This window comes from Frankliniella occidentalis, unplaced genomic scaffold, assembly GCF_000697945.3.
Source record: "Frankliniella occidentalis isolate FOCC.00 unplaced genomic scaffold, Focc_3.1 Scaffold17, whole genome shotgun sequence".
Taxonomy (NCBI): Eukaryota; Metazoa; Arthropoda; class Insecta; order Thysanoptera; family Thripidae; genus Frankliniella; species Frankliniella occidentalis.
The window spans coordinates 1,481,751-1,496,993 of record NW_026267147.1 but is presented as its reverse complement, the minus strand read 5'-3'; the positions used below and the strand labels follow the sequence as shown (position 1 = coordinate 1,496,993).

Here is a 15,243-nt window from a genome sequence, read left to right as displayed (position 1 = left end):
CCCCAACCCCCAGCTTGCTGAAAGCTACCACGTTTTCGGACTGTTTATACTCTTGCTGACCTAGAACTTGAACGGCGCTGACAGGCAGATGCGTTTTCACGAACAGACAGACTTGTAGCGTTCGGTGCCAAAAGGCAGTTCCCAGGGAGAGGCCTTCCGGCGGGCGAGCTCACAGAAACTTTGCAGCGCGAATAATTGGCCTGGTACTGCTATGGTGACCAAGAGAGCACAGGTCGCAAATGACCCAATGGCCTGATAATTTCATGTCTCTAAATTTTGGAGCAATTGAGCTTTTTTGAGAAGCACGCTCTCGAACACAACCGCAAGCAAATTAAGTACACGAAAAATGTATTAGGTCCACCACATTCTTTTGTGGCGTAAAATGTGGGGTTTGCCATTTGCCCTGCTTTTTCAAATCAAAAGCGGCTTCATCAACTTGTTGAGCGTCCGAGGCGCTGACTGGGGTGTCATTAACGAGAGATACTAGCGCCCGGTGGTGCAGTGCCGTGCAGTGCCGAGCTGCTGGCAGGCGGCCCGCGGCACACAGCACAGGTGCTCTCTGGTCGTACTCGCTGCGCACACGCCAAGCAGACGCGGGCAGTTTACGCTTTCCAATAATGCTGACACTGCAAAAACTCTCGAGTACGTTTCATCATCTAATTTTAGGAAAGCTGTTTTAGTCGGTGATAATCCAACATAACTCGGTAGTATAATCGTTACTTCGTGATAAGGACTCGGGCGGCACTCCACGCGCATCTCAGGACACGCATGAGAGAGGGTTGCCTACAAGCTCGGCTTTGGGAGATGGGGTTCCCCCTGTCTGAGTGGAGGGCGAAGGCGAAAGCAAAGCAACTCTAAGTTACATATTCAGGAAAACAAGGAAAACATCAAAACAGGGTGTCTTTGAGTGTTTGAGTTGTCATTTTCTTGGGCATGATGGGCATGATCTGGGTCACTTATACTTTTAAGCGTATCAAACCAAATCATGTTCCAGTGGAAACATGTGAGGTATGACAATGTCTATATGTTCAGTTCGTCCACGACGCCATGCGCTCGCACTACGCTGTGCGGAGCCTCACGAATGTACCGCACACGTTCACTCGGTGCTCTGCACAATGAATCAATCACGCTTGCTTGTCTGACGACTGAGTCTGGAGACGATCAACGATCATAAACTATTTCCCCATCGCGGCGGTGGCGGTTCTGAACGTTTCTGAACGCTACCGCCGCTGCCGCAGCCGCAGCGTCCCCCCTGCCGGTCGACCTGTTCCGTCATTGAGGGTATGAACGCCCAGCGTGCCCAGTCACGCTACGCCTCGCCTTTCACTACTGGAAATAATTAAAGCCAGATGTCGTTTGAAGTTGCGATCGGTGCGGCTTACACTTGTACGACATCCCACTTGGATCTACCGACCGAGCCGGCTGAAATACCTCTCGTCGCTCGGCTCGGCACGGCCTCCACGCACCCAGAAAACCGTCTAGTCAAGAAAACCAAACGCAAAACCAAAGAAATTTTAGCTCTACAAACCATATTTTAACCAGTGACGATACAATAATTTGGCCAAGTTGACTTAGTTTGACCGGTGCGACCATATTTAGATAAAAGTAGGGGACTGTCTAATAAGATTACTAAATTTTAGTTGGTTTCAAAGGAACTAAATTTTGTTCCTTATAACCCTGATTTAGTTGAATCAACTAAATGGTGCACTGGGTGGTGCGGCGAGCATACCCGACAAACATAGGGCAGTTCCATCCTAAAAGTTCGTGCGTTACCCAGCGCCCCAACGACGGCAAGGTGCATCACCGCCACACTCCCAATCAGGAACTCCCAAGCAGGCGCAGGCAGCCCGCCCGGCCCGCGGCAGTCACCAGACCGGCTGGCGCAGCAAGCGCAGCACGGCCAGAAGAGCGCTTCTCAGCGCTGCCCAGCACGGGCCGACTGCATGCTGAGTGCGCTGATTTACGCGTCTGCGGTAGCCCAGGTCAGGCTGAGGCAGGTGCGAGACTTTTGCACGTAGCGTGTGTAAGGGCGTTATGAGAAATAGGGGACGACTGCGTGGCCGTGGGGTGGGATACACGCGGGCGTACTACACGTCTCACTTCATCAGACAGAGACAAACGAACGGCAATTCGAGAAATAATTGGAATTTTCAGGCGTATTAGCATCGGTACGAGACGGAGATTTTTCGTTTACGAGATAAGACTGGAAATCGTACGTGAGCGGATGGTGCGCCCTTGGCATGTAGCTGCTACTGACTCGTTGTCGCGATCATCAGTCTGTCAGTTTGCCTCCAGAGAAAAGCGAGAAACTCTTTAACTGAGAACTCTGGCCATCCGGCGGACATTAAGACATCTGCAACGAGCAGCACTGCAGCAGCATTAGCACGGTCATTGTCGAAGATGGAGATATTTCAATTACCGTGCCATGAGTCTCGTATGACATACGAACTGCAGGAGGGAAGATGAGTCCTTTTTAAAGGAATAATCGGTCCTCCTGGGTGCAGTGCAACTCGACACCCACACCGACCTTGCCTGCCAATCTTATACCGCTTAGGAGGCACTTGCAGTTTTCAGTGGCCACTAACAGGCGAACAGAGAGGTGGTCTTCAAAACGAGACTCAGTACCCGATGACGTCCTAACTATGTCTGTCCTCCTGTGAAGTATAGGCCTTTCGCACATCGTTCCCGAGGGCTGTCCCACAAATTAAGCCATCACGGCGCCATACTATTTTTCTCGCGTTGGCTGTTCTTTGTCAGTAAGCTGCGGGGCAACCAGAACCAGGAAATGCGGCGGATCATAATTTTTTCCGAAATAACCTCTTAACAACAGTTTAACGATAATCGCCGAGAAGATTTCACTCACAGGAGGAATGTGATGAAAAACGCACTCGGATGAGCCATCTCGAACGTCACCTCTCGAGCCCGTCCCGCGCTGTTCACCGGTCACGGGCGCGACGCTGTCGAGCACGGGCAGGGCGGCGGCGCGGGGCGCCTCGTGAGCCTTAATCCCCTGCTAATGGCGCCATAATCCGGGCCGCAGTGCGTCGCCGCGTCGCCCGACGGCCGTTCTGTTATGAGTGACGCGGTCCCGACGCGTCTCGCGCCAAAACGATCAAGGACCCGCGCGAGAGCACGATCCATCCGCACCGCTCTTAATCTGTCGCTCTCCTCCTCCTCCTCCTCCTGCTACCCGTCTCCCCACCAGATGCACTCACTGCTCACAGGGGGGCGCATCGCACTCACTCATGTCGTGCTGGACAGCGCAGCGCGTCACGAAGGTGTGAGTGTGAGATTTTCCACCCAGCATGCAAACAAACGCATATACTCTCTGCCGCACGTCAAGTCTTCTTCTAGCCAGTGCAGTGTTTAATTTTCTGTGTTCGTGAATTTTGTTTTGTATACTCCCCACCAACCCTTTTTGGTTTTGAATTAATGAATTTCAAATGTTTTAACATTTTGACGGGTTGGCACAAACATTGTGACAATGCAGGGTAATCCAAAGACCCCCTTTCCTTTAATTTCCTTATACTGTATCGCATGCAGACGTGTGGGCGCGTTGCACACTCACACGGGGCCATAAGGCGCCGTGGTGAGCGACGGTAGGCAAGCCCGCCCGCACGCCTGCATGCGGTACAGTATAAGTAAAAGAAAGGAAGAGGTCTATAAACCACCTTGTAGATTAAAAGGTACATATCACTTGGTCAACGTTTCAAGTAGGTCTACGTTCAACACTGTGCCCCAAGCTGTGCCCTCTACTCTGTGACTCAACCCCTGCCTCGCCGTGCTGGGAGGTGACGCTACTCGCCTTCATCATTTGAAGCCTCTGCAGCTTTACGGCCCGACCACCTCGGCTGAAACTTGTTTCGTTTTACGAGCTGATAAAGACTCATCGGCGGGGAGTGGAAGAAAAGGACAACGGGGACACGGGCGCATCACCTCTAGGGGATCACCATTTCAAATATTGAGTATGGCTCTATCCGTCACTCATTAAGGCTATAAAATGGGGTTTCATGGATTTTTATCCATTAGAGAAAGCACTCTAAAGCGGGCGCTGGAGGGGAGCAGAACGGCGATTGATTTTTATCATTTTTCCATAGAAAATGTAAACGACAGACGACCATGAGCTATATTGCATATGGTAGAGAGCCATAGACAGAGATTTTAGACGAGGGTTAAAAATATAACGTAAACTATGAGGCTCAGGTTTGTGTGTGGAGTTGAAGATCACACACCGCCAAAGTGTTCAAGCTGCGCTCATGCATCCTACTACCCTTATCGGAAGAGTAACATATGTCTGCGCCTCCAGTGCGCCACGATGTTGCTTTGCACGTCAGCAGTTTGACTTACGCCCTGGAGTGGCGCTTTTCTGCTGCACAAGCAAAGTGCTTGGCATTAGCTAGTTGTAAACAATTTCTCTGATATTTTTTAAGTGAAATATTAGTATTGTAACGCACATTTAAATCCTTTAAAAAGTTCATTATAAACTTACACTTTTCAATGCAGACTTTAAGGAAATGACTGAAACGCAAACGCATCAGGATCGGCAAACTGATATAAGGTTGCGTTTCACAGAGTGACTGTTGCAGTAGCGGCGGCACAGCGGGCATGGCTGCAGCTTGTCACCTGGACACTTTATGATGAGCAACGCACCTACAGCACGCCGCCGACAGGGACATGCATCCTCTGCCAAAAAGTGGCATCGAGGTGCGAGGAAAATTCCTAATTTAATTATTTAAAACCAACTTTACCTTGAAATTGATGAAGTTTTGTAACGAAGGGAGGAAAGCGGGGAAGCAAACTCGGTTAATACAAGAAATATTCATAATCCAAGCAGGACAAGAGTGCTCATTAATTTGTTTCTATTTAGATTTAGATAAATTTTCAATTTCAAAAAATTAAGAACTAAGCTTTCAGTGGGCACAATTTACGGTACGATAAGTGTGTTGCAGGCTGGAGGTGCACGCGGAAACAGCGGTGAGTGGTGGAGAGGAGAGGGGCGTCTCGTCGCGAGCAGGGCTGCTTAGCCAATTAGCGCCGCCGCGCGCGCATTTGCATACATAATTGTGGCGGTGCTTCTCGCGAATGGTGATCTAAAGAGGCGCAATGGGACCGCTGCCCGATAAAGCAGAGCGGTAAGTCAGGTCAGGGGGAGATAGATTTAGCGCTCTCCCCTTTAAAACCTCACCGCCGCCCAAGTTCACGGAGAGTGTGCCTGCCTGATACGCAAAACTGGAGGACTGCAACACAACATACTATACAACACTATCGTGTTTAAATTATAATTTTATCATGGATCACCTTCACTGATTAACTAAGTGTTCAACTGCTCAACACTTGCAAGTGTGCAACTGCAAGTTGAATACTTGCAAGTGTGCAACTCCTCGGTTGCACACTTCCTTAGATTGGGCGCTTACTGTGTAGGAAGTGTTCAACCGAGGAGTTGCACACTTGCAAGTGCACACCTACCGAGTTGCACACTTGCAAATATTTAACTTGCAGTTGCACACTTGCAAGTATTTGACTTACAGTTGCACACTTAGAAGTGTTGAGCAGTTGAACACTTAGTTTATCAGTGTTCTGATTTCCAGAGTATATGTTTTCCGTTTTCCACCCATCGAATGCAAACCGATGGGGTAATTTGTAGCCAGCAGCCACATTATGGCACCTCTGCCTCTGCAACGTGGTCAGAGCGAACCTGACGGCTTTATAAATCGCGTAAATGATGTCTCAACAGGCTCCGCCCCTCAGTGTGGCTCTCCATGCCAGGCCACGCCAGGCCACGCCCCGCGGGTCAATAATGAAGTTATTGCGCTTCGCTCGATCAGCACTTTTAAGGAGGCTGGGTTGCCGCTCCCCTGACAGCCGTAAAACGTCAACGTTTAAGACCACCTGGTGACATTTATGTGCTTCCGGAAAAATATAAAAAAAGAATACCTCGGAGAACGACAATAGAGCAAAATTTGCAATGAGTGGGAGGCGTCAACAAGGAGACAGAGCAGCAATGTCTAGCCTCCAAAGCACTCCTAAATGTACAACATGACGACCCCAAAAATAAATGCTGGGACATGAGCGCAGCTGTGGAGCCAAGCGACTCGTCTACCTTCAACTTATTAGTACGGTACATGTGCGCAGACGCAACTCTGCTCATTTGTAATCTCATTTATAATTCAAACCGTTCGATGCGTAATTTGCTACTGCCTCCTTGAATCGCACGCAATGACTTGAACCCTGAAATGTTAATGCAACATGCAGTTTCGACAGTGGCAACAGTACCAAATAACTACTCACACCTCTCTTCTCTACGTAGCGGATTTTCAAACAAGTTATTCTGATACAAGGACAGTTCTTTGGAATAACTTTTCTAGTGTAGAGACCTCAAGGCGGGCCATCCACTGTGAATTCCTCCGGCATTGGCCACACCCGTTGCAGAAAGTCACCCTGAATCTCAGCCAAAGAAAACAGAGCTGCTAGTGCAACAAAATTGCAGTGCTTTTGATTCGGTTTTACTCGGACTTGGTTAACGCTGAAAAATACTTGCATATAAATATCAGCAAACTTTTCAAAACTGTTCACAACTAATTAGATAAAACGATTACACATCTTGCAAAAGAGATACGATTCTGTCAACGGAGGGTATTGGTTGGGGAGAGGGAGAAATAACACGGAAGAGGATACGTTAACTCTCGCGGCCAAAGTGATGAGAGGACACTGCGTGCGCTTTGAGTTTGAGACGGGCTCAGCCTTGCGCTATGTGCATATTGCAGCCATTTATTTACTAAGCTGCAAGCATAAGCCTCTTTTGGCGCTAAAACACTGTTACGAAAGCGGGATCCTGGTTTGAAAATCACGCTGATGATTGAGTGAGTTAACTTACGCAGTGTTTGAGCAACAAATAAAATATAAACAAACACAATGCTTCATCATTCATCACGTGTCAAACAAAACCTTGTTGAGTCTGTGCGGTCTGCGGTCTGAGGTGCTCTGACGGTTTGGCACACGACGCACAAACGTCTTCCAGAGATAAGACAAAACTGAGTGCATCGACAGGAAATGTTTGATACATCCCGACAGATACAGGTAACACTGATCTTAGTTCAATTTTATACATTTTTTAACTGTCTAACAGAATTGTATGGATATGAACACCTTTGTCCTCGAAACTTTCGTAAACATACAGGGTGGTCCAGTGGCAAACCCTTTCCTTTATTTTCTGATACTGTACCGCATGCAGGCGTGCAGGCAGGATTGCCTACCATCACTCACCACGGCGCCTCATGGCCCCGTGCAAGTATGCAACCCGCCTGCACGCCTGAATGCGGTACAGTAGAAGTGAAATAAAGGAAGGGCTCTGTGGACCTCCCTGTAGATACGAGAAAAGGAGGGAAGTTTGTACACCAACAACCCACAGCATCCCTGACCAAGACATCTTCCAACGCGGATGTAATCTGTTACATTCACATAGTATACAAATTGGCTCTGGTTTATCGAGCCATTCAATCTTTTGATGTTATATGAATTTGCAGTTTCTATTTACTCAGCGAGCTCGATAATATCTCTCGAGATTAATTAACATTGCACACAGAGCCCGTCGTGGACAACCGTCAGCGCCACTTACAACTCTTTCAACGAGAATCGGACAGGAATAGCACTGTTAGAAAGAGTTATATGGAAACACTTACAGGGGGAGGAGATAGAGTTGGATTCATTTTGCATGCTCATCATTGTCCTTCCAGAAGATTGAACACGCCTGGCGGATGTACTGGGGTGCGGTGCGGACACGTCGCGCTGGCTGCATTTGCACGCAGGAGAGGACTGCCATATAGTGTTGCCTCTGACAGGGCACTCAGAGTGCATTTCCTTTACTGCACTCTTATGCCCGAATGAGGCCACACCCCAGAAGAAAAAAAGATCTAAAACGAAGCTTGTCCTTTGTCGGGCTATTTTAGCACTAGCACCCTCGATTGATTGCAATATTTCGCAAAAATACCCCACATCTTAAGTGTCTTGCCTTGCCGCTGTGCATTGCTTTCAGGTAGCCGCCTTGTGCCAGTTTGGCGCCCCACCCAGGAAATGAGAAATGCATACAATTGCGAGGGGCAGGCCAACTAGTTAAAACCCTAATAAGTCGTCTGCAAAGAGGCCATTACTTCGGGTCAATTGTCATAGCGCGGTACGGAGCGTGAAACGCGCTGAGACAGTTTATTATGGTGATGCTGCACTGGTAAAACAAGTGTTTAATTTTGCACGTCAATTGACGTCTAAGTTCAAGTGTGCATTTTCTCGACACTTTGTGGTGTCTAACTATGTTATACGTCAATTGGTGTTTAAACTTTCGACACTTCCGAAACGTATAGCAGCTGCACACCATATGGTTCCCTATTAACAGCATAGAACTGTGTACGTCCAAGTGTGCAGAATTTAAACGTTTACAAAACGTCTAAAATTTGCACACCACACAAGTGTGCAACTTGAGTTAAACACCATGTAATGTGCAAAATCACAACTTGCACACGTTGGTGTGCAAATATTGCACACTTGAGTCGGACAAACAGCCAGTCACACTGGTGGGGCTCAGGTGACAAAAAAACAACATACATGAAACACGTTCACTTCTTGGCAAGATGGGTAGGCAGATTCCGCGTGTAATTGATTTTACAAAGTATTCATTCAGCCACTATCCACGGCCGTAGTTTTAACTTCCAATACATGACTATCACCGAAAACATAATCAAAAGAAAAGAAAACCCTACCGACCTATTTGAAGAGATATTTGATTTGTGGATCGTCTTTCACGCGTTCCGAACTTTTATTGGCCGGCTCCACTTATGATTGGCATTGAACACTCCGAGGGTATTTTGTTGTTTTTTTTTAACCCCCATCTGTATTGATCAGTGGTTTCGCAAGCAAGAATCGTAAAACACCCGTAGCGGTAAAATGCTAAAAGCTTGGCCCGGATCAGATCGGCACTATAATCGTCGACCTTTCACTGGCACCCGATTGCTATATGACCCCGCACCCCCCTTTTCCTCCATTCTCTTGCGCTCATCTCTCCATCTGTCTTGATTTTTATCACACGATCTACTACGAGAAATAATTCAAAAATAACGCAGAAAAAGTAATCCCTTTCGATGTACTGTTCTTTTTGTTGAAGCTGTTGGTCCAGCGCGTATGGCAGTGGCTCTCCCTTGCCCGTACATGCACACACCCCTGTCCCCCACACACGCGCGCTGCTAATCTCCCGCACCGATCCCATGAGATATGCGACCTGAGATCTTTATTTGCTGCCTGCTGCGGCGCGCGATTCCAGCGCCAGCAGCGGCATCAGCGCCGCTGTACCTGCCAGGTGTGTCCTTCTCTACACAGCAAAAGTCAGCACAGAGCAGACTGCAGCGCACACTGGTGCAATTTATTATTTCTCTTGACTCTATAAGACGCGTCTCTCCTATCACCTGCAGAGCTAAATTTCTGTAAGTGACATGGAAAAACCCTGGTAGAAAAAACTTTACAATTTGATAAGGAATTTCACATTTTCTTTGCGTCAAAAGCTGCAACATTCAAAAGCTCTGCTAACTTACTCTAAAATTTACGTTTTTACGCTGGCTTTTTTTATTGTGCATTCTAGTCGCTGCCTGTAGGGAACGCTTATGCGGTGAAAAGAAAGGTGTACCGTACCTATATCCTGGGGTTATTATCCCTTTTTAGAGGTATTAGAGTTCATTTTTTCAGTTTTTCCGATAGTTTCTGTATGATGAAAACCTATCTCATTTCGGTATACAACGTCGCATTCGTACCGGAAAATTCTGCATTAAACGAGCTTACATGTGACATGTAAAAATAGGTTTCTGACAAACGACCAGCAAATGGAAGGCAAGTCAAAAAGTACAAGGAATCCACTAAATTTATGCATTAAAACAAAAACAGAACCCCATCATAAACCTTGTTTGAAGCGGAATTTTGCGAAGAGTGGTAGGGTTTAGACTCTAATTTTAGCCCATAGAACAATTTTTTTTAATGGAATTCATAAATTGTAATGCTTTTGGATCTTTATTGCCCTTAAAAGGCTTGATATCACGTTTGTTTTACAAGCGTAAAAAAGTCCATGTGGCGCGGCTTTATAAAAATGTGACCGCGTCACTTTTGTGTTTAATATTTCATCGGCAAAAGTCCCGCATGGACGCGCCGCAACCGGCTTTGGGAGCTGCTGGGCTAGATTTGCACGCGAAGTCTACCCACCCAAACATTTCCTGATTTTACGAAAAAATAAATCAATTCGTTGAGCAATTTTACCTGTGTTCCGGGTTCCACTTGTGCCCCGCGGAGCTGTAGACACTGCAAGCAGCCAGGAGAAGGAGGAGACCTGCGACAGGGAAATGATAGCGATTTAGTCAAGGAAACAGCTACACCCAGAAAAGTATGTTCTTGATTTCTCCATGGACTTGAATTTTTGAGTAGAATTGTTCTTGATTTGAGCCAAAATACTTGGTATAAGAACAAAATTGTTCTTATACCAAGTATTTTGGCTCAAATCAAGAACAATTCTACTCAAAAATTCAAGTCCATGGAGAAATCAAGAACATACTTTTCTGGGTGTACCACCTACCCACCCCCATTAGTTAGTTGTGAAGGCATCGTTTTGGTTGCACAATTAGATGGTATTTTTATTATCACCTTCAACAATTTTAACAGTATTCAATATACACATTTATATAAACATACGACACGAACACACACACACAGCCCCACCTCTACGTCCCCTGTGCATCACACGCACCGCCCATAGAAGAGAACCCGCCCGTGGGATTAGCGTTTCTCCATGGCAGCGCCTCAAAATAAACCCTCATAACTTCATGCCGCTCATCGACTGCGTCGCACAGACAGGCTCGCGGGAGGCGATAAACGGCGCGCCCGGCCCCAAACAAACCGCCGCGCCGCAATTTATTTCGCGACAAAACGGGCCGGGCGTCATTAATTGGACACGTCGCAAAATTCGCGGCGAGCGCGGCCGCACCTCGGCGGATAGCAGCGCGCAAGGTGTGCGGGGCGGAAGGCGCCGGGCGATAGAGAACGGGCCGAACGGGTCAGGCGGGTGGTCTGGTCTCACACCCGTCACCGACGCGTCATTATCCACTAATAATGGCAAAAAAAAGAGAAGAAAATTGGCAATTTTGCACAGAGCGGATAATGGACCTACGAAAACCAATGAGACTCCCAAATATTTGAAATAAAACGGTAAACTTTTTTCAGTTACTGATGTGTCAGTTGCAGTCCTTTGAATTTAGAAATGGTTGCGCCCTTCGTTTGAACCAATAAACTATTTTGGCAGAAGCGAGTGCAAGAGGAGTGTGACGGGACAGGGCGCCGTTATACGGGGCTTTTACAAACTCCCCGACGCACCTACAAAGGCTTTGGCGGCACGCGGCGGCGGCGCGCGTTCAGAAGACCGGAAACTTGACACCTACAGAACAGCGGTACGCGCAGCAAACTGTGTGAAGGGCTGGGGTAAACAAGAGGGTCAAAAAGGGTCCGAGGTCCAGAGGGCGCAGGGAGACTCTCTAAACGACTTGCCACACTAAAGGGGAGACGAGGTATGGATTACAACATTACAGTGGCTGCACTTTCGCCTTTTCCTAAACATGGATACAATTTTTTCTATGTCGACCAGAGACCCAATGGGAGGAGAGGCAAAACAACGAGTCGTTGTCCGCCCCGACGCAAAAGAATGTCGCCGCCTTTATTATTCTGCAGAAATAAGGAACGGCAAGTCGTCAATGTGTGTGGATGATAATCTTTCACCAGCCCGTCTCGGGTGGATTTTGTCGCAAACGCGAGCCTTGTCACAGAGGTGGCGTAAAATCATTCTCTGTCTGCCGGTTAGCGCCAGACGAAGAAGACAGACACGGGCACGACACACATTCTCCCTCTCACTCACTCTCACGCTCAAACACCCTGTCAGAGTCGCCCCAACCCATCCCCCCCCCCTCTCCATATCTCTTTCTCTCTATCAACACACATAAGCAAACGCGTATACACCGACTCCCAGTTTCTCTCCACATACACACACACGCGCGCGCACACGCACGTACGGACACACACACACACCAACAAAGGAATTTTGTCTCCCCCTCCTGGCCGGCGCCTGAGCGCGCAGTCATCATATGTTCAGGTAGAAAGAGAACCGCCTTTACAGTCCAATACGGATCCCACAAAACCCATCGCCCCTCCCCTGCGCGCTCGGAGGGGGTCCTGTGGCGCGGGTCCTGCCTGTGAGCCCGCCCGGCCGCGCGCAAGCGCCTAACCGTTTCACCCTGAGAACAGCGCATAACTGACCCGGCCTGGGACGTCATTTACGTGGGTCTGTTAAGTCCAGGGGCACTGCTGCGAGGCAAACGCACACAGCAGCCTTGAAGTGGCTTTGTGGGTCACTACGAAGGGCCAACACTTCGGAAGCACCACCGGTGGGACGACGGAGGCTGCCCGGTCACCATAAGAAGACGACATGCGATCGTCGCTTCGATAGGTGGGTGGGTACGTGATACCCTCTTTCGGACGTGAGCAGCCTAGGGGGCTGACAACCCCTCCCCGCGTCGCGCCGGCCTCAAAACAAGCATAAAACATAAACCTGTTTCATTGGATAAGTATTTGCCTCCTTTTTATGATTTTTGGGAGGAAACTATGTTACATGATTACTTTTTGTTTCACTATAAAAAAAATTGTCGTATCGGGTACAAGAAACATTTCTATGAATGAAGTCGTACATTTACAGTTGAAATTGTAAAATTATTTACTAGCCCTTCGTATCGACTTGGAACTTAATAACGAGCGAGAGTGGCAGGTTGTAGTACATGTACGACTCGTTCTGCACCAAGTGGCTGATTAACCCCGCGCACTTCTGTAGTTAGACTGTACCGCACGCACGAGTGCGGGCGGGTTGTCTACTCGCATGGCCCGTAAGGCGCCGTGGACAGGGGCAATAGGCAAGCCCGCCCGCACTCGTTCGTGCGGTACAGTCAAACTACAGAAGTGCGCGGGGTTAAACAGCCACCTGGTATATGGAAAATTACAAAATATATCGTACATGTACAAACATGTTTTTTACAGTGTTACTTTGAGTTTATAGGAGCTGCGAGGTCACGACATCTCGCGCATACAAAGTAGTGGCAGAGTGCCGTCGGTGCCTGGCGACACTTCCGATCAATCGAGTGGTCATGAGATGTTGAGACTGCTGGTCGCGGTCCATGGGCGGACCCAGCCGCCTCTCATCTCATCTCAGCGCCTCTCGCGCCTTTGCAATAGTGACAAGTGTCGGCGGCCGCGGCGGCGAGTCTTCCGCGCCCCAGGGAAGTGGTGAGAGAGAGGAAGCGGTCTCGCTCTCTCGCTCGCTCTCTCTCTCTCTCTCTCTCTCTCTCTCTCTCTCGCACCACTCTCAATGGGATCCGTCCGCCCTGCACAATCCTGGCCACCACGTCACCCCCCCCCCTCTGCCCCCCGGGCCGTGCGGCCAGGCCCCGTGTGTAAACACGAGTGGACAAGACTCTACTTGACCCCCCGCTGCAGCGCCGCGCATCGTACGGAGTACTCGCACTCACACACACACAGTCTCACACACACTCACGCACACACTCGCACTCACACACACACACGCGCGCGCACCTGCACAAATGCAGTGACACCACACGGCAGGGTCTAACGTTTAACATTTCGCGATGCATGTTCTGTCCTCTCACGAAAGCGCAGAGCGCATTGATTTTTGGGAACACGACGTCACCACACTCAGAAAATGGTTCCATTGAATTAACGGAGAATCCCTTGGATCAATGGAACTTTAACCAATGGAAAGCATGAGAGAAATTTTCCACAACTTTAAGCGATTTTCCTTTACCCTGTGGGAATTTTCCCTTGAATCAATAGAACTCCATTGAGTCAAGAGAAAAATTTGATCAAATTTTCTTTCCATTGAATCAACGGAACCGTTTGCTGGGTGTACATTCAACACCTGGATATGCATAAAAATGACCTTTTCGTAGAGTAACTTTTAGCTGTTTTGTGCGGATCATCGTGTGAACATGACGCATTCACGTAGACAGTAAAATAACAAACATGCTCACGACTGCCGAGACGGCTGCTCGCGGGCTGCTGAAATACGCGATGTCAAATACAACATTTTAAAAACAAACCCTGGCATTCTAAATGGCGACTATATTTCTTTACCGAGGCGCGAGAGGACGCGTCAGAGAATGACATGAGTTGGGAACAACACGCATTACACACTTTTCGAAAAGAAAAAAGAAGAAAGATGTTGGCAGTTTTTAACTTACAGAAGAAGTGATGATATATATATATATCAATTACTTGAAATTCATTTTGAAGAGTGCGCACCTATCTATAAAGAGGCACGCTTATCGACCGTTTTCGAAGAGGCCTTGAAAAGACGGCCAAGGCCATTGTAATAGGGGAAGGTCACCACTTGTAAGGTGCTATTTCGGACGACGCAGTGGGGTGAGGAGCAGTAAGTCAGCGAAAGAGCTGTTTACTCGCTAGATGGCGCCTCAGTCGCACCGACGGCTTTGAGAGGTTTAGGACGTTTACAAACAACAGTAGGTGGATTTTCAGGTAAATGTGTCGTGGTGCATGAGAAGAGACTGCACACATGTGCAGATGCGCAACGCTCGGAAAGTAAACCAAAGGAAATCACGGAAACGGCTTAGTGAACCTTGGCTCTCGCTGTCGTTTTCGGGTGCATGGACGCGCTTTATATAGACGGGCGCCTGCGGATATCCGCGGGGTCCGATGTGACGTGCGCCTTACCCATACTCTCTCTCTCGAGGTATACTCTCTCTCTGCTTTGAAAAATATGCGAAATGTGAGCTCGTTACGACATTGACCCCACTAATTTTTTTCAGGGATGGCTAAACATATTCTCACAAAATATCAAACGTGCTCAGCCATTTTGGTCTTACGTAATGGCACCTACCGGCCACCTACATGGGCACAATCCAGTGATGTTTATTATTGGACCGCGTGTGGAGAAGGAGTCTGCCTTTCTCTGTATTTCACAGCGTCAAATCGGCCCCTATCACCACAAAGTACAAAAGTACAGCATAACTGTCATCACGGCCCGACGAGTTCTTCATCTTAACTTTGGCTCTGGTACAACTCAATAATTCGGTGCGGCGCAAACAAGGCGGGCAGAGCGTAGGGTAGCGGGACAAGGGTGGGCGGCACGCGGCGGGGCGTGGCGGGGCG

General features: G+C 48.4%; 1 protein-coding gene across 4 annotated transcripts in view; it reads right to left on the bottom strand.

The window, feature by feature from the left end:
- LOC113204793 (uncharacterized) overlaps window positions 1-15,243 on the bottom strand; it is an 82,863-nt gene that overhangs the window by 16,042 nt on the left and 51,578 nt on the right. For all 4 annotated transcript variants that reach the window (XM_052264246.1, XM_052264245.1, XM_052264243.1 and 1 more), the window contains exon 2: window positions 10,288-10,357. Coding sequence is in view for 2 of the 4 variants with exons in the window: in XM_052264243.1 (XP_052120203.1) it covers window positions 10,288-10,357 (70 nt within the window). In the remaining 2 variants the exon portion in view is untranslated. The remainder of the gene's footprint in view (window positions 1-10,287; window positions 10,358-15,243) is intronic.